Below are 24,814 nucleotides of genomic sequence, written 5' to 3'. Positions count from 1 at the left end.
TTCCCCAAACAACCCAAATGGTATTCCAATAAAATCATTGGATTTACAGCCTTTATGGCTAGAGGGGAAAACGAACCTCTGGTCTGACATCCTGTATGAAGGGTGGCTGTTGGTGAAAATATGTATTTATGGCTCTTTGAGGGCACCTGCACATGTTTCAGAGCTGCTGTTCAACTCAGTTATTATGTTTATTTTCACAGAACATCAAAACAAACTCTAAGGAAACCCAGTGTTTACCCTTTTATGACTATTTTTAATTATTCGCATGGAAAAAAGAATTTTTACCAAAATACCAATGGCTTGGGAAAGCTCCTTTGAGTGCGAAACAAGGTCATGGAATAGATTTGCCATAAAGCAATACATCAGTGATGCTTTTTACAGCCATTTTCTGAACTGCAACCTGCAGTTCCACACAGGAGTGAGAAGCCAGGGATTTTTAGGGCTTCCCTCTCCAAAAGAGAGGCCAGAAATGGGTTTGGACCCCTCCAGCCACAGCTCTGACTGGTTTTCTTCCATTTTCCCCTTTAGTGGGATGGAGTAGGTAGATCATTAATCAGGAATTCAACTTGCATGTGACTGATAGGTATTCTTAGCACTGAGGAGGTGGCTGTGCATAGCCCAGCCCTGCTTTTGCGTTGCCTTATTGAAATTTTAATATCTTTTTTTTTTTTCCCTTTTCCCCACTGGAATAGTTACGTGCAGAGGATGAGGGGAAAAGGGAAGGGCTTGTCCGTGCAGCTGGCACAGCTGGATCAGCCAGGATGTGGGATTGGGGTTGGGAAATACCTGTGTGGGGGTGACCCACAGTCCCGCCAAGGCTCCTGCTGGGAGGATTTTGGCCAGCACGTTGCAGAGGTGGCCAGCCAAACATTTAAACACCTTCCAAGCGATCTCTTTCCTTTGATAATTTCCCCAACCCCTCACTTATTTGGATAGGGGAAAAAAAAAAACCAGAAAAAGTGCATGACTGCTTATCTCTTAATACCTTTCTTGCCTGAGCTTTGATTTCCCAACATGTGACTCTGCAGCATTAGTCTGTCCTAGATTTGCCAAGCTTGCAGGTCTCCTGACCCATTTTACAGCATTTGTGATTTGCCTCCCTCCTTGACAACCTGCAGGCCACAGTTGAAAAGCTGCTCGTGCAGAAAAGCCCAGCCCAAAGCCCGGCCCAAGCTGGTGTAAATTGGACTTAAGAAGGGCTGAGTGTGGGATTATGTGGGGTGAGATTTGAAGGTGTTTTTTCTGTGCTGTTTGGCATGTGGAAAGGCCTGTGCCCAACTTTGTGGTTAAATTACTGCTTTTTGTCTAGAAATAAACGAAAAAATGCATTGCAAAGTTCTTGTTGGAGCAAATTCCCAAAGCAAGGATTTGGGATCTCCCCACCTGCCCTGGGGTTCTCCTGCAGAACTCCCTATTTCAGTGTTACTTCCCCAATTTCTCAAACTTCAGCCCAAGATCCTTTTTCATTTCACCTGCCCTGGAATGATCCAAGCCCTCCAAAAGTGACTTTTCTGCTGAATTCAGAACTGGAACTTCGCTGCTGTTCCTCTCTTCAGGGTTTGGGAGAATCAGAAAAAAAGATCTTTGTTGTGATTAGGCACAGTAGGAAAAGCAAAGAACCACACATGTTACTTTCCAAAGGGGATGTGGGGATCAGAATCCCAATGTTTCCTGGGACAAATGTCACTGAAAGCTTTGCAAACCAGGACAGAGCTGCGGAACTGCCCCAAGCACCCCCCTGTCCCCTGAGCGGTGAACAGAACGAAGGGGGGGATTTTACAGGGCAAGGTTTTTGTGTCAGTCCACTCAAAATTATCTGCAGCCCTGGGCATGGGGGTGTGAGTGCAAAGAAAATGACAAAATACCATTAAAAGCTCTTCAAGAGAGTAGAATCTTTATTTACACACAGCTGTCTGCTCTCTTTCCTCTACCACCCCTAAAACTGAAGAATTCCTGCAGGATTTATCATCCAGAGTGTTCCTGTCCCAAACTAAATCCCTTCAGAGCTCTCTGTATGGAGTAAGAGTGTGGATGTCCATCCCTGGACACACCCAGGCTTCACTTTTTGAAGTAATTTACGAAGAAATAATTGAATTACACTTTATTTGAAACACACTGCCCCATTCCCTACCAACCTGCGTGCAGGAGCAGCAGGCTGTGCTTGGATCCTGTGAGATGAACAGAAGAATTCCAGGGAAAAGCCTCGTGTATTGCAGGAAGTGGGGGTGGTAATGCAATAATTGACACTTTTCCCCTCAGGCCAGGCCTTGCCCTGTGGGTGTGGGGTGCAGGGGCTCTCTGGTGCTGGTGTGAGGGGCAGAGCTCTGGTCCTGCTCTGATAAGAGATGGTTCAACAACGGCTCCCGTGTTCCCCGACTGCCAGAGCTGTCACGAGATAAGATCCCCCTCCCTCAGCTCCAGAGCAGGGACTTGGCCCCTGCCTTGCTGAAGGTTTTGGTTTTCCATTAGGAAATTCGGCTTTCCATTAGGAAATTCAGTTTTCCTTTGGTTTCTGTAGTGGTTGTTCCTCTGTTGGGAGGAGGGGTGGGTTAATCCATCCCCCTGCACAGCCCTCAGCTGAGGGGGACTCTCTTCCCTTCAGGAAGATGCAGAGGGGATCTTTGTCAGGAGCTGTGGTGGTAGGACAAGGAGAAATGGGTACAAATTCAAGGAGGGGAAATTCAGGTTATGTGTCTCAGCTTCCAGAGCATCACTAGAGATGGAATTCTCTTTTCTGGCCTGAGCAATCAGCTCATCCCTGCTCTGGGATATTCAGGGAGTTGGAGTGGTGGTTTGGCAAATCCCCCCACAAGCATCCCCCCCAAATATTGCAGCACTGGGGGAGGGAGGAGAGTACTGGGGCTTGCTCTGCCTCTTCCTCCAGCTCCCCTACGTGGAGAGGACCCTGTGCTTGAGGAGCAAAGCAGACAAACCTCTTGCTGCAGAAAAAGGCCAAGGGAGCACAACCCATGTGTGTGAGGGGCCTTCAAAACTCCCCTCTATTCTTGCTGGCCCCAGCAATTGATTTCACAAGTGGGGAAGTATGGCCAGGGCTGAGGGGAGTCTGCAAGGGAGACACAGAGGGACTTTTACAAGAGCATGGAGAGGCAGGGCAAGGGGGGATGGCTTCCCACTGACAGAGAGGAGGGTTAGCTTAGCTAATAGGAAATATTCTTTACTGTGAGGGGCGCGAGGCACTGGAACAGAGAAGTTCTGGCTGCCCCATCCCTACAAGTGTCCACGGCAAAATGGTCCGGCAGGAGCCCTCCCCGCCCTTGGCACGGGGGTTGGGACGAGCTGCCCTTTACTGTCCATTCCCACCACCCCGCGGCTCCGTGCCTGCCCCAGAGCCGTGGGCAGGGACGCCTCGGGCCGGGAGGGGCTGCGGGCGCGGCCGGCGGAGCGGGGCCGGGGCCGGGCGGTGTCGCGGCGAGCGGGGCTGGCAGCGCGGGTGCCATGGCACGCTGCGGTCCCGCCGCTGCTGCACATGCTCAGCACGGAGCTCGGCACAGAGCACGGAGCCGGCTCAGCCCCTGGCGCTGCTGCTGCTGCTGCTGCTGCTGCGGGCAGCCCTGCGCGCCTCGCCGCGGCTCCGGGGGCGCGGGGGGCGGCCGTGCCCCGGCACGGGGGGCTCGGCGCATGGGGCTCGGCGCTCCCCGCGGGACGCTCGCCGGCCGCGGCTGCTCCAATATGTGCTGGGACCTCTGGAGCTGTCAGTGGGCAGACAAGGACACGGGCAGCGGATTATCGTGGCTGTACTAATGAAAGGGTTCAAGCTCGCCTGGTAAGCGCACGGTGGGGAGATGGGGGGAAGGGGGAAGGAGGGGGATGCCGTGGCCCCCTCCCCGGAATGGGAAAAAGGGATGAGCTCCTCCAAGTTGCCGGCGCTGCCGCTGCGGCATCGCCGGGGGGACCTGGGTGCGGGATGCGGCTGCGAGGGAGGCACCGGGAGAGGCTCCGGCGATGGATGCGGCGCTGGGCCGCTGCTGTCCGGGCATCGCCGCATCAGCGCTGTGATGCCCTGAGCCTCCCTGGGCTCCGGCTGCATCTCCCTGCCCTGCTCCCCTGCCAGGCTGTGCATGAACCGCATCACCTGGGCTCGGGGGCTCTTTGATCGCGCAGGAAAATAAGCACGGGCAGTTTTTGCCGAAGAAAGGTGGGGGGCAGGAAAGTGTTTTGGATGCTGCGTGCGTGGAATAGCTCGTGCTCGGCTTGTCCTTTAAATAGCGGCTTTTGGGGATGCACCTCACTGGTGTGGTGCTGTAAGAACATATTCGAGGGAACCGAGAGCTTCCAGCAAGGTACCCAAGTGCTCGTTAATTCTTTCATTGTTCCTGGGTGTTTTGGGGGAGAACTCGCCAGGTTTGGCTAAGTGAAAGAAAACATTGTGTGGGTGAAAGGCAATTAACAAAACTCTGTGTGTGTGTGTCTAAAGTGTTCACATGTAGATATTTTGTTGGTGAAGTTTGTATTTTACAGGGGTAGGTAAATATATGTATATGTAAAAGAGGATACAATTATTTATCTATATATAAAATGGAATATAAACTTGACCACTAAAGGCTTATGTAGAATCCTGAGTATATCAAAACTATTTAAAATTTCCAATAGGTCAAAACCACTTCGTTGGAATAAAGAGTCTTTGAATTATGATGATGAAATTGATTTAGCCAGAACTTTATCAGATGGGAACAGTTCCACAGTTAACAGTGGAATGTGACTTCGTAATTTGGGTTGAAGTGGATGACAAGAGCAATGGGAAAGCCTGTTTCTTTTCCTTAATCCTTTCTTTTTTTCTGCAATGAAAAAGGAAGTAATCATAGAAATAACAGCCTCCCTCTCAAGTGCGCTGGTTTGCATCAGGATGAATGTGGTGCTTTGAGATCCTCGCCTGTAAAGTGTGAGAAAACAGCAAAGTTATTTTGCATTTGTTACTTTACTTATTGTTGCTATTTTAATTTTATTTTTTTTTTCTGTGTGAAAAATAAAAGCACTACAGTATAGCACTAGGAAGCATCTTGTACTGGGCCCCAGGGGACAGACCCGAGCCAGGGATGACTCAATAGGTCATCTCTTTTTCTAATTTCTCTAATTCTGTCCTTTATTTAATTACACTGAGAGCCTTTGAATTTTCCCTGTGTGTACATGGCTATGTCTCACACAGACTGTACAAATGGTATGGATATTAGCATTCGAAAATATTACATGATGGCTTTCTTTTTTTCTTTTTTTTTTTAATGGAAAAAAGCCCCTCTCTCGCAGTGCTCTGCTGCCTGCTGTGCTGTGCAGTTGGGCTGAGGAGTTGCATAATAGCCCAGCGTACTACCAGGAGAGCAGAGCATGTGCTGGGAACGCTGGGATGGTGTGGATCTGCAGTGACATGGCCCCCGCTGCATCCCTGTCCCTGCCTCCCCACCAACCCAGCACGGGAGATCTGTTCATCGTGGAACTGGGCAGTTTTTAGTTCCCACTTCGTCGTCACAGCGTTTCCGACAGCTCACGTTGGAGCATCCTGGTGATTTTGTCAGGCCGGGAGCTCAGCGGGGAGGCTGCTGGAGGATTCGTGGAGACATAAGCAGATTACAGTGCTGGAGGAAGTGCTGGCCAGGCTTCAGTAGGTGACGCTCTTCCCTCTCCGTTCCTCGGGCTCCAGGCAGGGTCCTGGGGGCTCTGGGCAGTCCCGGGCCCCTCTGTTCCGCTGGCATGCCATAAAGATCCCGATCAGTTCCCCTGGCTCTCCTGGGGACACTTGGAAAGTGCTACCCAAGCCCTGCCTCTTCAGCATCCCCCTTCGTCTTCCTCCCAATCCCAAAATCAAATATTCTGATTGCTTCCCTTAGATCTCTGCAGCTGTCACTGTTCCCCCCCCTCCCAGGATATTCACAGGCAGTTTTGTTTATTTGGTTGTGCTGCAATATCCAGGCACAGGAGGGTGAGTTAAGGATGTTATTTCAGGTCCTGGTTTGCCCAAATAATGTGTGTTTGTCCCTGCTGGATTGATTGGAGGAGCACAGATTTAAGGACAGAATGAATGCAGAGTTCTCTGAACTTGCTTGGGGTATTTAATGGGGGCTGGACAGCCTTGATCTGAAATGGGTGTATGGGTTTATTAGTATTTATGTAAAGAAAAAACCTCCAGTGTGTGGGATGCGAACAAATCCTCTGGTCCTTGGTGCAGGAGCGGCGATTCTGGGTGGCACTGCTGGGGTTAACCCAGATTTCCTCCTGGAGCCATGCTCAGAGAGACACATGATTTCTGTCTGTACCAGGGAGGGACAGAAAGCTGTCAGCAGGAGCAGCCTGCTCTGACCCTTAGGAACAGCACTTGCTTGTCCCTGTTTTCAGGCCCCACATCCATCCCGTGCTGTCAGATCCCACCAAATCCCACCGTGTGTGTGTCATCAGAGAACCCCTGGCCACCTCTGGGCCTGTCCTGGCACAGCCAGCGTGCTGCTCCCTCACACCATGCCCTGCATTTCTTGCAGCACGCCACCTCATCCTGCCCAAAATGATCTCATCCCCATCTGGTCGCAGCTCCCGGCGTGGCCCGGGGGCTCTGCAGCACAGCCCGGGCCTGGTGGGCAGCCGGAGTGGCTGGGTGACATCAGAGTGTGGCAGTGGCATGATGCAAGCACCTGCTGCACGTCACACTGCTCCAGCGTCACACTGCTCCAGCGTCACACTGCTCCAGCACGGCGTCCCGGTGGCAGGAATGATGCTGCAGCCCCCGAGGACGCCGTCAGGACAGATGACAACAGCAGTTTGTCTCGTCGGGGTCTGGTGCCTTGGTTTAATCGGTTGTTTTTGTGGCACGGGGGAATGTTTTAATGCTGTTGCCATCTTTATGTTGCGACCTGGTATTGTGAGAGAGAGCTTCTGCCTCCAGGCTGGCATCGCTGTTGTCTCATAGCTCCTCGGGGACTGTAATCAGCCAAGCCTCGAGCTTTAAATCTCAGAAAGCCGAAAACCACAGCAGGCTTTCCCTCCCCTTCCATCTCGGGCTGTGCTGCTTGCCCTGCTCTTCCTTCTTGGGAGATTTGGGGAGTCCATGATCCAGCAGAGATGGAAACGAATTCAGATCTTTGATGAAGAATGAGAATCTAATACCAGAAGAGCATTGCAGGGACAAAAACAAGCTGGTAGCTGAACTGGATGTCCCATAAATGGGATACTGCATAAAACTCTGCTCGTCTGATTTTCCTTCCTTTGTGGTTCCTTCTGCATTGCTTGTGCTGCTGTGTTGGTTGGAATAGTTCTGAGCTGCAGAACCTGCGATCTGGAACCTACAGAGGAAAGAAGGGCCAAGGGCTCCACTAAAAATAAACCTGTAATTCATTTTTCTGCTAGTGCCTGTGGGTGAGGAAAAAGAAAAAAACAACACCTCTCAATGTTCCAACACCCTGCTTATCTGAGGGAAGGATCTATTATGTAGTTGTGGGGGTGGGATGGGAACTAGGTAGGGTTACAGAACAGCAGAGCTAAAATTAGAAGTTGTTTGATGTCAGGGAGCAGCGAAGATTGACTTCAGGCAGTTTCAGTTCTGCGTTCCGGAGGCTGCGGCTGCAGGGGCTCTTTGTACCCCGACAAGGCTGGCGACCCCTGCCCTTCCCCTGGCTCTGGAAATCCATGTCTCAGGGCGTGGAAGAGGGGAGGGAGGGGTTCCTGAGCTGTCACACTCGTCCTACCCAGGCCTTTCGACTTCTTTGAGATGTAAAATAACAGGTTGGTGAGACGGGGACAGGAGGGATGGTTCTGTCCTCACTTCCAGACATCGAGTCTGTGACACACAGAGGTGACAAACGTGGGTGTTTGGGATTCGTGCCTCTTTGGTTACCCAGGGAAATGATGAAGCTGCTTAAATCACTTCCAATTTTGTATTGAAGCTGCGGAGACTTAAAGAACATCTGCTTGCAGCGACAGTGAACTTCGTTCTGTGGCACTGTAAATGATCCCAAATGAAATTGGATTTCCAAATCAATTCTTCCTCATTTTTTGGAGGAGCTTAGGAAAACGGTTCTGTTAAAGTTACATAATTAGACTGCTGTGCCCATTGTGCTGTTCGACCTTCACGTTACAGGTTCAAATGTTGCATTTTCAGTCTTTTCTGTCTTTATTGAGTCTTCTGCGTCTACATCTTCATTTGTGCCTTTTATTTAGGGGGAAGAAATAGATGCTGATAATCCTCTGCTAAAAACCACCACCAGAGATGACCCACATACATATAAATATGGCTCTGGTGTTTGGGAAAGGAGAGGCCTTAGCTCCTTATGAATTCTGCAAATGGATCTGAGGAATCAGAATGTTCCCGTTTGCTGGCGGTGCGGTCGGAAGAGCAAACCTCATTAATAGGTCGCTCGTCTTCCCCTGCATCCAGAACGTTCTGAACTGGCCATACATCCTGAACATTTTGTCCATAAAGTACAGCTTCTGTCCTTTTTCAGCAGGAAGATGTCATGCCAGGTGACTGGAAGAACAGCTTGGAGCAGGTTTATTTAGTAGATGGTTCTGTGGCACACACTTACTAAAGGGTTATTAGCAGGTTTTGTGCTAATTTATCTGCCCTTTGTGTTATTTTTTCTGGTCTTTTCCATAACGGGAAGGCCTAGGAAGCAGTGAGGAGCCTAATCCGAGTGCACTAAAGTCAGGGAAAAGCCTTGCACGCAATCCCCTTGGCCATGCTGCACTTGTGGGCACCAGGAGAGCCAGAAATAGAACCAGGATCAGCCCAGCACCAGTTTTTGTCCTGGGCTGCACAGTGCCACGCTGGATTAATACCTGCAGTGGCAACAGGGTGTGAAGTACGGCTTTTATTTTAGTGCAAGTATGAAATTACAGTGGAAGGAGACCATTTGAAATAAAACCAAGTCATTTTGAAGGCCTTGGTCTGATACTGGGTTTGCTGTGTGATAATAGACTGGCAAAAGCATCCCTTTAATGATTTTGTTTGTTATGTGGTTGGCTTTTGGCATCAATGCTTGATTTAAATTTGGATAAACATCTGTAAATCTATTGTCTAATATATTTGTGCATATTGAAACCTCTCTGAGGACACAGAGGAGTTCTTTGACGTAGGCCATGAAGATGCTGCACTTCGCAGAGTTCGCTGCCAGCACCCACAATCTCTCCTCCAGATCTCTCCTTGGGCTGCAGATTATTTTGGCTAATTGAATCCTAATCGTTTGTTTTGCTGGGAAATTGTCTTTCCCTCTTATCGGATGGCAGGATCACCTTGCTCTCTGTCTCCAGTCCTTCAGCAGTCTCATAAATGTCAAGTGAAGGGCAAACTGCTTGGAATTGCTCTGGAATTCTGCAGCCTTTGCTCGCTCAGGGCCTTGAGTTGAGGCGAATGAGGCAGCAGTGAGGCTCCTCCAGAGATTCTTTTCCTCACTAAAAAGCCTGGAAAGGGGGAAAATTCAGTGGAGAAGAGATAAAATGTGGAGCTGAGGCTGCTGGGTGCTGTTTGGCCGCTTCCAAAGGGAAGGAAGGTGCTGGCTGTGGGAGCTGGGAGTCACGAGAGGCCTTGTTTGTGCCTGCATCTGTCACTGACCGCTCGTATCCTGGTGTTGCCTCTGCCCCTCTTTCCCTGCCTGCAAAATGACACAAACCAGTCTCCCCTTCCTCCTCCCTCTCCTTGGAGCAGAGATTTTCATGGGACAAGTGCTGGAAGGAGGTGTTGGACAGTGTCCCACGTTTCTAGGTGTCTGATTCACCCTGTGTGTGTTGATAGTTGTGTTGGAAGCACTCACATAGCTGAAATTTCTGCTTGATTTCTGCTCAGCAAGTGGGCAGGGGCAAGGCCTTCGAGAGGCAAATATTGCCATCAAAACCCTTGTGGAGCTTCCTGCCAGAATCAGTGTCCTGGTCCAGGCCTCTTCTGCTTTCTCCAGCTGAAATTCCCTCTGGGAAGCAGATTCCTCTCTATTCTAAACCAGCTCGAGGTATTTCTTTGGTTGATTGAGCTGTGTTTTCGCTTGAACCCTCCCCTGAATGTCTCTGAGTTCAGGCCTGGTTAGAAAGTGCATCTTGATGCCATTATTATTTTAATTGCTGCTTATTATGACTGGTAGCTACTAATTTCAGGATTTTGAGCCAGGTTGAAGTAAATTATATGAAGTTGCAATAATATATCCAAGGATAGAATATCCAAGCTCAGGAAATGGAGACGCCAAAACCAAAATGCTGCACAGTATTCATTTTCCTTCTGGGTGTCCTTGCAGAGCCACGTGCTGAACACAAGATGCTGGAATGTTCCCTGAGCTTCTCCTTTCCTAAAGTTCTCCTTTTGGCCACATTTAGGTCTGTGCTGTTGATTATACTTTGCATTTTCCAGCGGTTTATTCCCCTGGAACCATTTTTCCAGGACAGAATGCTCTCTGTGGTCACAGCCAAGTGACCCGGGGGCAGATGCTCTGCTTTTTTTCCAACTAAAAAAAGATGCAAAATGCTGCCACTCTCCTTTGACAATGTCACAGCCATTCCATGCATGTGGCAGAGGAGCAGAGAAGGAGGAATTTGTGGATTTTTTGGGGGGAGATACATATATTTGGGGTCTATATTTTGAATGATTTTCAAACCACTTGGAATACCAGGTTTGGAAGAATGTGGTTTGGACCACAGCTAATTTCAGGCCTTGGAATTGGAAGGAGAAAAATGGAGGAGAAAATGAGTGGAATGAAGGAGACTTTGGGGGAAGAGGAGATGTATTTTGAGGTGTATTTTGAGGAGTAGCAAAGATTTGGTAACAGAAGAAATGTCCAGATATGCACATAAAATTAGAACAAATTAGCTGGAGGGGGAACACACGACTTGTTTATCTTTAGTGCAAGAACAGCTCCCTCTAATTAGAGCCATTCCCTTAATGAAATACGGAGCAAATCCAGCTGTGTGTAAATGACAGGAGAAGGAGGTGGCAGAAAGCATTTGCAAGGTCTCAGCCCTGGTGCAGTGAGGACACTCGAAGTGCTGTGAATTAAAAGGTTTGCACTGGAGACAGAGGGATTTTAGAGAGCTGCCAGAGAGGCAGAGCTGTAATTTTGGTGTATTTCTGACCCCACAGGACCAGAAATAAAGCAGCTCTGGAGATGTGACAGAGGTGCCCTTTGCTCATGACGACATTGGCTTGTGGCTGTGCAGCCCTCAGAGGTGGAATTTGGCTTTTTCAGAGCTGTTAGAGGGATGTGGTGCTGCTTGTACTGCCCCTCAACCTGATGCACATTTTGGGAATGAGGTTTGGGAGGCAAACCCATGCTTAGCTGCAGGCCATGAAAGAAGGATGTGTCTGGAGGCCAGAGCTTAGAGAACCTCAGCAATATTCAGTGGCTGCTCCAGGGCACTAAAACTGCATCATTGCTTCAAATGCCTGCTGTATTATTTTTCCAGCAGGAAGAATGAGTTCCCCATGGATTCTTTTCTGTTTTAAAGGCAGCTGATAGCACAACTGATCTGGGAAATAGAACTGTTTCTAAAATTGTGTTGTTTTACAGTGAAAGAGGCTCTTGAAAACAGAGATTTGCTGTGCTGGGAGATTTTCATGCCCCACCTCCAGTGTGGAGGAAGAGATTCCATCCTAAATAGTCAAGATGGACAAAGGGTAGAAGAAAGGAAGTGGAATTAGCCTTGGTTTGCAGATGAGGCACATGGCAATTAAAGGTGTTTTTCCTTTTCATGTGTTTATTAATAGCTGTGTAGTAATTCCCTACTGGAAGCTTGGCTTAGGAGAGGAAAGAAATTGTTATAGCTGAAACAATTCTCTAAAAGGAGCAAACTCCACTGAAGTAAGAGCCAGGATGAGAAACACAAACATCCAGCCCTATCCCCTGCACTTCTCACAGGAGACTTGCCCAAAGCCACAAACGGAATCCTTATAATTGTCCCAAAACAACCTGTGCCTCGCTCGTGTTTGGAGATGCCATAATTATCATGAGGACATCTGTTCTTTCAAGGATCACAGCCCAGATTAAGAACTCGGGATGATTTGGATGTCACTTTGCAAGGTTTCCCACGTGGAACTGAAAATCACATGGATGTCTGTGTGTGTCTTGGAAGTTTTGGGGATAAAAATCAAGTGAAAGTAATCCTTTTAAATTGTGACACTCAAACAGCTGTAACACCAATCATTGCAAACCTTCAGAGTCCTGCATTGCTGCAAACTGGGCTGCTGCCTCTTTAAAAAAAATGAAAATTATGGAAAGCAGAACTAGAGACTGAAAAAAAAAGTGATATTATTGAGGTGTTGATCCATGCTCCTGCCAGTGGGGTGTCCTGTACAGGGAGTTGGACTCCAATAATCCTTGTGGGTCCCTTCCAACTCAGGATATTCCGTGGTTCTGTGATTCTGTTTTGTCTTTGCTAACAGTTACCTATTGCTGTTTATGAACATGACAAGTGGACGAGTTTATTCCACTTCTCTCCTGCTCCTGGCTGTGAGGATTTGACTTCAGCCTCATTTATTTCCCAAAACTTCATATAATCCCATTGCTCATTGTTCAAAAAAACCCTCAAATCTTTTAATACAGCTTCTCTTTCTCTTCAATATTTACATTCTTCAAATATTTGTTGACCGCTCCACTTTGTTTACCCTTCAAGTTTGTTTTCATAAACGAGCCTCATGAGTGCTGTGATGTTTTTATTGCTTTCCTTTGAACTCATTGCTCTGTAAGAAAATCTTTCTGGTTGTTTGCCACCCTTCTAACGTGTTCCTGGTTGGGATTAGCTGATCATACAGAGCAAATATGTCATCATTCCATGAGGCGGGATTGATCAGCTCCGAGTCACATCAGTCCTCCCTGCTCCTATATCATGGTGCAGGAACATTTTTCATTGGCTCTGTGCTCTTCCCTTGTCCATCTGTGCTGCTTTCTTGCTTTCTAAATTCTTTAAATTGCTGGCCATGGCTTTGTTTCCTCTGTTAACACCTGCCTGGAGCAGATAGAAACCCGAGGACAGCAGCAGGGTTGTGTTCCTGCTTTTCCCAGAAGGGAATCAGGCACAGCCTCTGTTTATTTTTCCCAAGACAGGTTTTTAAGTGTGTTTGTATACATTTTCAAGATGTTACCTTCTGCACTGTGTAACCTCTGTGCGGAGATGGCCTTTCCCAGAGCTTGTACGTGGAAATGCCCGAGTGTTGAAGGCAGATACTTCTGTTGCTGCCTGCTGTTCTAGCAGGGAATTCGATGGTTTGTGTTGTCTGGCAAGGTTTAGGAGGATGTGCAGCCCCTCAGAGTGAAGAGTCAGAGTTTTGTGGGAGCAAGGAAGTGGAATTTCGAGGTAATTGGGATGTTTATGTCCACGCTGACTGCTCTGCTCCTTTGTCGTCACAGAAGTGCTCCCTGGTGGTTTGCACCGCGGGGAGGACGGGGATATTTAATAAAGCTCTGCTTGGGATGCCAGGGCTGTGCAGCAGCTCAGAATATTTAATAAAGCTCTGCTTGGGACACCAGGGCTGTGCAGCAGCGCAGAGAAGCTGTACCAGGGCGGCAGAACAGATGGGTAAGAGCAGGAGAAGGGCAGAAATCCTGGAATTTCTCCTCGGTGCCGGCAGCGAGGAGCAGCCAGGGTTAACCGGCTGATGTGGGACATCCTTAAAGCGACAGCGGGAGCTTTTCTCCCCAGTGGGCAGCAGCCAGCTCGGATGCCAGAGCCGGGCAGCGCACTGCAAAGGCGGCTTTGTTCCAGCCATGCCAAGCCGCTATCAGAGCGGGGAATCTTTTTGTCAACTCCTTCGGCGGCCGTGAAATGCCTCGGAGCAGCAGCGAGGTTCCTGCGTGGTTCCATGGTGCGCCCCCCGGCAGAATCGCTGCCGGCTGCGGGGAGCTCGCACCGGAGCGGGGAAGAGCCGCAGCCGCCTCCCGGGAAGGGCGATGTGCTAACAGGTGGCGATGGGATCGTTTAGCTCCTCGTTTTTCATCTCCCAGGCAGGCGGGGGACTCCTTCCTGTGCACGCAGGTTCCTTTGTGTGTGTGTGTGTGTGTGTGTGTGTGTGTGTGTGTGCGCGCTGGGAGGTCAGGCAGTTCCTCAGGAAAAAGGATGCCCTGACGCAGCTGGGATGGGGATGCAGTGGGATGGGGGAATCGCAGTCGGGGCGGAAGGGATGTGGGGGGAAAAGCTGGGGAAGACTTAAGGTGGAGAAGTATTCTGTCTGCATGGGAGCAGGGGCTGCACTGAGCAGCTCTATAGTGGTTTTGGTGAGTTTCGGGGTGAGCCCAGCAGATTTCAGGAATCTGGAAGAAAGGGCCAAGCAAAGTTAGGGAAGTCAGTGGGAGTGGGGATGAATCCAGTTGGATTGGGGTTGAAAATCGGGGGGGAGGGGGGCACAGGGCAAGTCTGAAGGTAGAGACTGGGGCAGTGCTTTGGAGAAGGCTGCAGAAGGCTGGGTTTGGGGGGGATAAATGGATTGGAACAGGTGGGAGGAATGGAGAAGCTGGAATAGCCATAACAGAATAATGCAATGCAGGAGCACACACTGCACCAGCCAGCACTGGAGAAAGAGACTGCACCCTGGGCCCTTTTAGGACACTTTTCCTTCTCTTTATGAATGAGATCCGAGCTATTCCAGCTCAGGACAGCAGGGAATAGGGAGCAGAGGGGTGGTGGGTGGTGGAGTGGGGCCTGTCTGTACCAGGAGGCCGCTGCAGCCCAGCCCCTGGCACAGCTCCGCTGATGCTCATTCTGCTCTCCCCAATGGCAGCTATTGAAGCTTTAGCCAGATGTCAGGGAGCTCTCCCTTTGTGCTGAGCCTGCATGGGAGCAGCACAACTGAGGGTTGCTGCTCAGTTGCTGGGAGCAGAGAGGGGGTGGCTGTCTCATATTCCCAGTAGCATCCCAAGAACTCCTTTGTTTGTGTTGGGTTTGAGGTGAAATTTTGGTGCTGTTTGTCCCCTGGTGGCTCTCCCTGCAATGTCACTGGAAGTACAGTGGCATGACATTTAACTCTGTCCTGAGGGAAGAAAAGGATAAATAATGGAGGCACTACTGTAATGATTTCACAGGGACCTGTAATTAGCGTGAGCTCCTGTTTCTGTTATTTTTCTTTGCGTGTAGGGCAGCCTTCCCTGGCTGCTGTTTTGCTTTTCCCTTCATCCTCCCTCAAACTGGGAGCTAATCCTGCTGGGATGCACTCAGGCTCGTGTCTGCCTGATCTCCCCAGCCCTCAGCACAGTGCTATAACCCAAATAAATGCAGGAGTTCCTTTTATTAGTGCTCCATCTCAGAGACATCTGTTGGCGTTATTGATGTGCCTGTTAATCTTCATTTTCAAGTGCACCGACTGCTGGATCCATTATCTGTCAGTGCAGAGCAAGGGCTTCTGGGGTAAGATATGCACCAGTGCAGGAGAACAGAACGTGGAATGGCTCTGCAGGAAAAAAGAGATGGATTTAATACCAAGGGGAAGCTGACAGGGAACTTCAGATGTGTGTCTTTGTAATGTATGATTAGAAATTCCAGATAGGGGATTCGTGGGTGGGCAGCTCAGCCAGCCTTTCCCACTGCATCATTCCAAACTGGCAGCTTCCAGGTGGGATCTGCTACCTGTCCGTGATGCTGTGTGCCCTCCATTCAGCCTGACGTTTATCCTGCAGTGCCTGTCCATGTTGGGATGGGATTCTGTTGGCCTCAACCTACAGGGCAAAACCAGTTCCCCTTGTGCTACTCTTCCTGCTCATTTTCAGAGATCACACTGATTTAAGGAGGGCCAGAACTGTGCCGAACATCCTCATGGATATCACTGTGAAAGTGAGAGCTGTGGTTTCCTCAGGGATTTGGGGCAGTTCATGGCAGTGGCTGATGAGGAAACTGTCTAGACAGATCCTGGCCATGCTACAAATGCTTGTGCTGGCTGATGGAGGCTCCAGCTCCCACTCCAGCACTTGTTGATGCTGAACCTCCCCACAACCTTTTTCCCTCCCGTCCATCACCGCACCTCTCCTGCTCCTGGCTCTCCACGTGCTGATTGTCTGACCGTGGTGTTGGGGACAGCAGGTAGGGCTGTGTTTCCTGGGTGAGGTGGGACCTGCTGCTGGTGAATGTCTTTAATTCTGTGTGGTTCCTTTTGTGCAATTAAGGAGAGCTAATTAGCTGCTTTTAGTGCAGTCTCCTTGCAGAGGTAGCTGACCTCTTGTTAATCCTGGATTAAGTTCTTAGTAAGAACTGGCTCTTTGTGTGTCCCAGTTAAGATGTTGACACTTTGTTCTCTCTCTCCCCTTGTTCTCCTCCTCCCCCTCTTCCTCCCCATGCCTGTGAGCACATGATTCCGTGCCTCCTCCAGCCCCCACTGCCGTAGGAATCCATGGACTCTGTGAAAATGCCATTGTCAGCTCAGAAAGAGTTTTGCTTGATCTGGTACCTGTCTAGGAGCCCATGTTCCACAAGGGAAAAGGAAAAGTGCTTCTTGTTGCTTAACAGGATGGGAATCCTGTGGGCTTTGAGGAGTAGCACCCATGGGCTGAGCAGGAGTTGTCAAACAGGACCAATATCCCAGTCAGAGAAGTCACCCTGTCCCGTGCTGTGCAGTCAGGAGTCCATCCCTTCATTCCTGAAGAGGGTGAGTAGCAGAAAAGCACCTACAGGTGCAAGGTGTGAGCAAACCCCAAATTAAACATGTGCAAAATACTAATTACCACCCAGTTACCCACTAATGCTAATCCTGCTTGCACATCTTGAGGTTGTAGCACTGAGTTTTCCCTCAGGACACGGTTTCTTGACATTTCTGATGTGTCTTTTTCAAAGACAAGGCTGGAAATACAGTGAACATGTGTCCCCCTGGTTCTGTCCTGAACTCAGCTGACAAGCAGAGATGTTGGGGAATAGCTGCCCCAATGGCTTTCAGTTTTCAAAACAGATCGTATTAAAGTTGGACAAAGAATTATGGGGAGAAAGGAGAAACCCTACGTGTTTTCCAGTCCAGGTGCTCATTGTTGCCTGACATTTTGCAGACAGACTTTTAAAGGCTTCTTTTTGTTCTGCATCGCTGGTGTGGCTTACAGGGAGGGTAGGATTGCTCTGGCTGGCTGGAGAGCTGATCCCACCCCCACCTGATGCTCTGCAGGCCTGGACATTCAGGCCCTGCTCTGTGTCCCACGGATCTGTCGTCAGCCCCGGGCTTTAATTACTCGGACAGTGCCTCATTTCCTCGGGGCTGGGAGATGCAATATGCATGAGAGTGCTTGTGTTACAGGGCAGCAGCACAGCTCTGCAGGCACGGAAGGTGCACTTTGGGCGAGGTGAAGGTGCTGCGTGCCTGGACACTGAAGAGCCTGACAGATGTGCCCAAAATCGGAGCATCCTTGGAGGGAGGGGTCCCCAGATGTGACCCTGGTCCTCCTGTAGGGCTTGGTAGAGCTGTGGTGTCCAGGCCGAGGTGTGTGACCATGTCACGCTCAGCTTGCAGACCCTCACATTGTCCTCCACACATGAAATGAAGTCCTTATCTCTTGTCTTGAGCACCAGGCCCGTGCAAGATAACACAAAATGCATTCTTGCAGCTCTTGAGCAAGACAGGATCTTGCAGCTTTATGTCCAAGAGCTTCCTTAAAGGCCCTAAAGATCCTCTCTCAGTGCAGTATTATCTAACTTTTATCAACATGACACAAGCTGTCTTCAGTGCCAGGGCTGGTGCTGCAGAAAAGTAACAAGTATTTGTTACTTCCAAGAGTTTGGGGTGAAACTTTGCAGATCTGATGAAGTTTGTGAAGCATTTGAGGTGGTGTGGTTTTCCAAATTCCCCATAACTTTGCCCCTTGCATGCCACGCCGGATAAGCCTAAGAAGATTTTCTCTAAGTAAGTCTTGCATTTTTACTACTGCTCTTACAGTGCTTTTGGAAGCAGGACTTTTGTTTGATTCATCTTCTCTCCTGGCAGTCTGAAGGGTGGGTTAGGCTTAACCTCATGTCTATCCTGCCACTCCATGACCTGCTTTGGGCCTTTGTGTGTTCTGGATCTGAAGTAGCCATTATATCGAATTTATCACAGCATTTGGGTCGGTGTAACTCTTGTGACTATTGAAAAATAGCAGCTTGTTCTAACTAAATATATCAGAATTTGTAGAGGCTAAGAATTATGGTTTTAACTATTCTCTCACTTTCTCTCTGGAAGAGAAAAAAGCACGGAAATATCCATAGGCTGTAAAACAAAATGGGACCATTCAGATATCTCATTCCAAATCCTACTGAATGCAAAGTGTGAGGCTTGAATTGATTCTGGTTCGAGGTACAGAACAGTGTTTGGGAGAACACAAACCCTTGCATAATAATGTTTGCCACAGATGGATAATTGAGCCTTGAATTAGTTACAGTGGTTAGTTTTGTTTGCCTCCCAAAATAGGTTTCTCTTGTTTAGCCAGGATTCGTCCAGCTTCAGCTTTCAGCACTTTCAGCTGATACCCAGTGGGATCAAACCTGGATTCCAGGTGAGCATCTAAATCTTGGCATTCCTTGGCCTCCAGGTTGTGTTGGAAGGGATTCAGTGCCACTGCCTTTAGTGCTGGTTGCACTTACCTGAGTTTATCCACATGATCCACTCATTGAACCTGGATACAGTCCTGGACATGGTGTTTCGGTAGGAATCACACCACCCTTGGATGTGAGGTTCTGTTGCGTTGGGCATCGGGAATGGGAGGATTTGCCTGTTATATGCCATTTCCTTGAAATAAATTCGTAAATTCTCCAGCTGCCAAACTTTGGGAAGCATTTGAAACAACAAAATTGACATCAGGCTGATGGATGCAATGAATTTATTAGAACAGTGGCACATAAACAGGGAGTTCATGTGCTCCTAGGTGTATTCTTTGAGTAATACGAAGGTGGTGGTACTGTTGTAGTATCCAGACAAAGGTGTGTATGCTGGCGGTGTTTTCAGTTTAAAATCCTGTCCAGCCTTTGAATTGCACCGGCCTGAGCCTGCCGGAGCACCTCCTGCTCCCACTGATTTTGATTGTGGTGAAATGATGGATAATCAGCCTTTTGGGAAGATGCTCTTCTGGGAATTAGCACTGAAAGCTGGGGCTGATTGTAAAGAGAAGGGAAAATGCTCAACCCTGGGTAGGGAAGGGGCAAAATGAAACAAAAGCAGGCAAAGGGCAGAGTGATGAGTATTTACAGCACTTAAGGAACAGCTCCTTGTGTTATCGGTGCTTGTCCCTGAGGGGGTCATTCACGGCATCCAGAATCAAATAATTCAGTGTAATTCCACACGTGGACACTTGTGCTCAAATCAGGGGTGTTAGTACAGTTCCAGTTCAGTTCTACACTGTTTCCTTGCACACACAAGGCCTGATTTCATAGACTGGAAGGAAAAGTGAAAGCTAGGTGATGGTTTTGGTCTCTCTTCCTTATCATCCTTCAGCCTGTCTAATTTTTATTGTACTGAGAGGGACTTATTGTCCCCTGTTTATGGTATTGAGAGGGACTGAAATCCTTCTCCTTATTCCGGAATAAAGACGTCCAGGAGCAGGTTTGGAGGGATACAGTGTCCCCAAAAGCAACACCACGTACTGATGCTGCTGCCGAGCTGTAAACTTTGCTTGATAATGTTTCTTTAAAAACCCCAGGCCTGTTTACACATGGATAAGCACAGCAAAAAAAAAAAAAAGAAAAAAAAGAAAAAGAAAGCAAATTAGCTTCCTAGACGGAGCCAGCTGAATTGAGTTGAGGTCACCTTAACTCCGAATGAGCGTTGTTCAATTCAGTTCAGATAATCCACGCGGCCGGTTAATTAGGGTTTAATTTTCCTGGCCGTTCTCGCTCGCACCCTTTGAAACTTCCTCCGGGCAGCGCGTGTGCGCAGGGAGGGCGAACACAATGTTTCCAACCCGTCGCATCGTAACTCGCAGCGTTCCTTCCGACTCCTCGAGCAGCGCTCGGGGCTCCCTTTTCCGCGGCTTCCCCGGGGGAGATGCGAGCGGGGCGGGCAGCAGGGAGGCGGTGGGTGCATTATGTAAAGCGCTGCGCACGCGTGTGCGCGGCCGTGCCGGAGCGGCTGCGAGCGCTGCCGGCCAGCGGCACCGGGGGGACGGGCATGGCCGGGGCCGGGGCAGCGCGCTGGGCAGTGCCCGCACGGCGCCGCGGCCGGCCCTGAAACGGCGGGGAAGGGCCGTGCCATGGTGCAGGAGGTGAGTAGCCTGCCGGCTCGCCGCCCACGAGTGCATGAATGAATGAACCGCGAGCCATCCCGAATGAATTCCTAGCTGCTCCGCGCCGCTCCACGCTCCCCAATGGCTGCCAGGTTAGTGCCGCGCTGCTCCCCGCGCCGCCGGGGCTGTGCCCGCTCGCCTCCCGCACGTGTGGCACCCGCAGGGCTCGGCGCAGCCCGGGCGGCTCCTCCATCCCGCACACGGGCGCTCTCCAGGCGGATTAAAGCCGGAGTCCATGTTGGTTGCTGCTGCTGCTGCTGCTGCCGCCGCTGCTCCCCTCCGTTCGGGGGACTCGAAAGCAGACGGTGACATCATGGTGCAGAGATGCTTCGTTTCTCTTCCTTTCCACGGGCTGATCCCTTGTTTAATTTAATTTGGTTTTATTATTTTTTTTTTTTTCTCCTTGCTCTCCCCCACGCACGTGCCTTGCCTCTCCTGCAGGGCGGAATTGCTAAAGCAGCCTTTTCGATTGTTCAAAACAATGGGCAAATCTGATTGGGTTTTTTTGTTTGGGTTCGTTTTTTCTTTCTTCTTTTTTTTTTCCTCCCCCCCCCCCCCCGCTTTTATTCCCCTCACCCCTCCTCGTTTTCCCTTCACGCCCTGCTGTGTCCCCCATCCCCCTTTCCCACGGGGACAGTTATTCCTGCCTTAACATCTGGGTCCAGGGAAAGAGGGAGGCAGGAGGGGGTCGAAGTTGGATGCGTCACGGCGCTGCTGCAGGAATATGGTTGGATTTGTTTGCCCATGTGCTCCCTTGCCTCTGAAAGGGCTCGTGGTTCCTCTCTGCCTTCCTCTCCCGGTGTTTGTGTATTTGCACTGATGGGGAGAGGCAGGATTTGGTTTGTCCCGCTTTTTCAGGCTGCGCTCCAGAGTCTATACAGGTGGCTTTTTTTTTTTTAAATGTTTTTTGGCAGGGGAGAACAGTAGGAAGTGAGGACTCGTTGCACTGTGTCTGTTCATAGACAGGGAGAATCTGCTGAAGGCCCTAAAAAATTGCTTTTTCTTAGATTACTGGTGACTGGCATTGTCCTGTGCATCATGGAAATATGCTGGTTCAGAAAAGATAATATATTCCTGTTCCCTTGCTTCATTAAATCACATGCATCTGCAGGAGAAGCTGGGAGATTTAGGATGGAGCTTGTGATTTTGACTCAGTAGGATGGAAACTTCAGGTCAAATCTTAGGGATGTATTTTACAGCAGTGCAACAACTTGGAATCCCCAGCATTCTCTTGGAGAAGCCCCCAGCTGCTCGTGCCACTGACAACCAGCTGGATGAAGTAGGAGAGAATCTGTTAAAGAGGGGGGACGAGCTTGAGCCAGGTGCTCAGGACAAAGGGCACTTTGTGACTCTTGCACTGAGGGGGTCTGACCCTCTCTGTTTTTAACTCGGAGCTGGCCAGTGCTGCTGCAGGGATGGAGCAAAGCAGGGGGGATGCACGGAGGATATCAGCCTGAGGGGCGTGAAATTGTTGCGTTATTTTCAGAAAGGTAAAGGGAGGAAGCATCAAGGGCTGAACAAAGGAAATCGCTTTGATCCCAGCTTTGAAGATCACAACATCTTCCATTAACTTGTGAAGGCTGCTGCTGACGAGCCGTGGGAGTGAGTGGGAAGATGCAGAGCTCCAGCTTTGTCTCCTGCTCCTGAGATGAACAATATCCCTGCCTGCCCCCGCGCCGGCGCTGCGAGGTGTGCTCAGAGCCCTCCCCAGGCACGCTTTCATCTGGGGTTTGTGAAACCCCTGCCACGGGGCTGGGTGTGCTCAGGGGGACAGCACTGTGCCAGGGATAAAGGCCATAAAGCCCTGCTGGACTTACAGCGAGAGATGGGCAGCAGGGAAAAAGTGCCTGAGCTCTTCTGGAGGGAATCTGGGAGTTGTATCACACCTACATCCCCACCCAAAAATGGGCCTGGGTGTTTATCACCAGCTCTATTGCTTTATCTCCCTCTCCCTTGAAATAAAGAACGTATGACAGCAACATTGCATCCCCAAACCACGGAAAGGTTCTGATGTTAGCTTGGAAACGACGAGGATTAAAATAAACTGGCTCAGATTTATTTTAATTTTTATTTTTATCCTTCGAGCCGTCAGGTTTTCAAAACTTCCCTCACATCAAAGGTGGCTTAACAGTGTCTGTTGTTGTTATGTTTATTTTTTAAACAAGGCTTGTGAGCTCTGTTCTGCCCCAAGTTCCAGGCTCGGAGATGTTGATGGAAGCATCAGATATTGCAGTTCTTGCTGTTAATTGCAAGAGCTGTTGACTTTGTGGTGGGGAGGGGAGGAAAACAAAGCCTGGATCTGTTCCTCCTTGGGAAGTACAGCTGTAGAGTGGGTGACCTGCAGGTAACTGTGGTGAGGCTGTGTCTGTCACCTCCAGAGGGATGCGAAATTCTTACTTCGTGCTATTTCCCCTTTCTTGCTTCCCAGATTTCTTTGTATTTCCCATCATACTTTGTTTTATGTGGCCTGCCTTCCTTTGGAGCAGATGGAATGATAATAATTTGTGGCTGAGGGAGGGATTTAGGGTGTGATTTATAACCCGTGGTGGTTCTCTGCACATTGATGATCCTTTCCAAGTTGTGACTGGTGCATTATTGGACTTTATTATTAAGAGCTGCCTTGTTTTATTTCAGAAACATTTTCCAACTTTTTCTTGGGATTTTTAAAGTAACTCCAAGCAAGAAGGGAGAGGTTGCTTCAAAGCCAGCCCAGGGGGAGCTTCTGTGAGAGATGAGGCCATTTGTCCATGGGTCTGTCTCCAGTGGTAACCAGGATCGGGTGACCCATGGGGACAATGACATGGTTAATAATGCATCTACCCAACCTCGCACTGCTGGCTGTGGGCAGAAGGCAAATTCCTTCCTGATGCTTGCAGTGATTTGCTAATCCTCTGAGGCATAATAATTGCATTAATTTTATTTCATGAATATGTAAACATGTGATTGGATGTCATGGGAGGACAGCATTCTGCAAAATGTCAAAATAGACTGAGTAAATCTTAAACAAGGCTGGACTTTTCTGCTAAAAAACATGCAGAAGGCAGACTATTTTTATGATTCTTTTCAAAGCACTTGTCATGAAACACTCCTTGGTTTCTGCACAGCCCTGCAGGTGTCGTTGCTTTTTTGACTTATTGCTTTCTCTTTTGTCTCTCTTTCTGGGAGATGTAATAGAAATATAACATTCTGTTATTGCTTGTAGAGCAATGGCAGGCCCGGGGAATTGCTCCAGGATCTATGGAGGTTTTCATTCTTGGATTATCAATTTGACGGGAGTGTAGGTTGGTGATCAAAAGTTGTTACCATCTGCTTGCTGTTTGGGAGACTGCATAATGAGCTTCTGAATCTCCTCTTTTTCCACTGATGTCAGACAGTATGGCAGAAAAGTATCTTTGTAGGCGTCTAATTAACCCCTCTAATAGCTGTTTCTGAGGAGAATTAACTCTTTTTAGTGCTACAGCCAGGCCTGAGGTGCCTTCTTGACCTTTCTGCTCTTTTCCAGGCTATCAGCACAGTTCTGTGTTGCGCTCAAGGATCTCCTTGTCTAGGAAAGTGTAGGCACGGGCTTGACTTTGCACAGCCCATAGATTCCGGACAGAGAGAGTTAAATGTGTGCTTCAGTATGTGCATCTTTGCTGGTCTGGGGACATACTGCTCAGCACTTTCAGAATTAAGCTCAAATTGCAGAACAAACCCCAATTTTGGGCCTGGTAGAGCTCATTATCAGGTCGGTGCTGCAGGGAGGTGTGAGTAATTGCAGGATGACTCTTGGAAACCAAATTCTTCTGAGAACTGGGGAAGACTTGGAGGCCTTTAGGCTTTCCAAATCAGGACTTCCTTGGGGAAGTCGGAAGGGTTGAGAAATGCAGTTCAGGGAATGGTGTCACTGGTGTTTTTCTGCCCCCTGAGAAGCTGGTGGTGGGCACAGCGAAGGTGGGGAGTACCTGAAGCTGCTGCTTGTTTAGCTGAGCTGCTCTAGTTGCAGAATTCTTTGGTCCTCTTCCTACTTCTGGCTGAATTCTAATCCACATCCTGCAAGTGGCAGACTCAAAGGGATTTGCTGTGTTAATCTGTGTCACAGGTGCTGTGACAACGCCCTTCTGGAGGTGGCTGCTGGCTCCTGGGGCACCTGTGATTTGGGAAAGAACTGCTGCAGCGTGCTTATGTTAATGCCAGGGATGTCTGTGCTGCAGTGGCAGCAGGGTGGTGATTTCAGATCCGGTGGGATGGACAGACTTTTGTGTCACTTCAGGACTGCTTGGGTGTCATTCATGCAGAATTCATTTACCGGACTGCAGCAAAGTCAGGTTTCTTGTTGAGTCCTCCGTGAAAGCATTGCAGAGAGGTCCTGTGTAGTTTTAAGAACACCAAGCTTAACTTGTAGAATCCCTTTGCCAAAAGTGACTGCTTGGTGAAGTCCTGTTCATCAGCTGGTGCAGATCTTTACAGGAAGCACTCTGTTCAAGGAGGAAATTTGGCCTTTCTGTGTCTTGCCTTGTGTCCCAGGGGCTTGTCCGTGCATTGCCAAATGTTCTTTGCCACCAGCTGAAGGAAAGCTCGTAGAATCCCACAATGGTTTGGGTTGGAAACGCCCTTAAACATCAACTGTCCCATGGGCAGGGACCCCTTCCACTATCCCAGGTTGCTCCAAGCCCCATCCTTGGACACTTGCAAGGGTGGGGCAGCCA

General features: G+C 49.3%; 1 protein-coding gene across 16 annotated transcripts in view; it reads left to right on the top strand.

The window, feature by feature from the left end:
• The window catches only part of GRAMD1B (GRAM domain containing 1B), an 84,240-nt gene that overhangs the window by 25,689 nt on the left and 33,737 nt on the right, over positions 1-24,814 (top strand). The window contains exon 1 of one of the 16 annotated variants that reach the window (XM_048328817.1): positions 3,620-3,784. The exons of 9 other annotated variants lie outside the window; for them this stretch is intronic. In XM_048328817.1, the coding sequence (XP_048184774.1) occupies positions 3,762-3,784 (23 nt within the window). In that variant the 5' untranslated portion in view covers positions 3,620-3,761. Of the gene's footprint in view, positions 1-3,619; positions 3,785-4,122; positions 4,302-13,463; positions 13,489-13,643; positions 13,872-20,006; positions 20,219-21,790; positions 21,816-24,814 lie in introns of those variants that run through there. 6 more of the 16 variants (XM_048328822.1, XM_048328823.1, XM_048328815.1 and 3 more) reach the window with 6 other exon arrangements.

Source organism: Corvus hawaiiensis, chromosome 25 (genome assembly GCF_020740725.1).
Source record: "Corvus hawaiiensis isolate bCorHaw1 chromosome 25, bCorHaw1.pri.cur, whole genome shotgun sequence".
Classification (NCBI taxonomy): Eukaryota; Metazoa; Chordata; class Aves; order Passeriformes; family Corvidae; genus Corvus; species Corvus hawaiiensis.
Note: the sequence above shows the minus strand (reverse complement) of the source record. Positions and strands in the feature narration are given on the sequence as shown.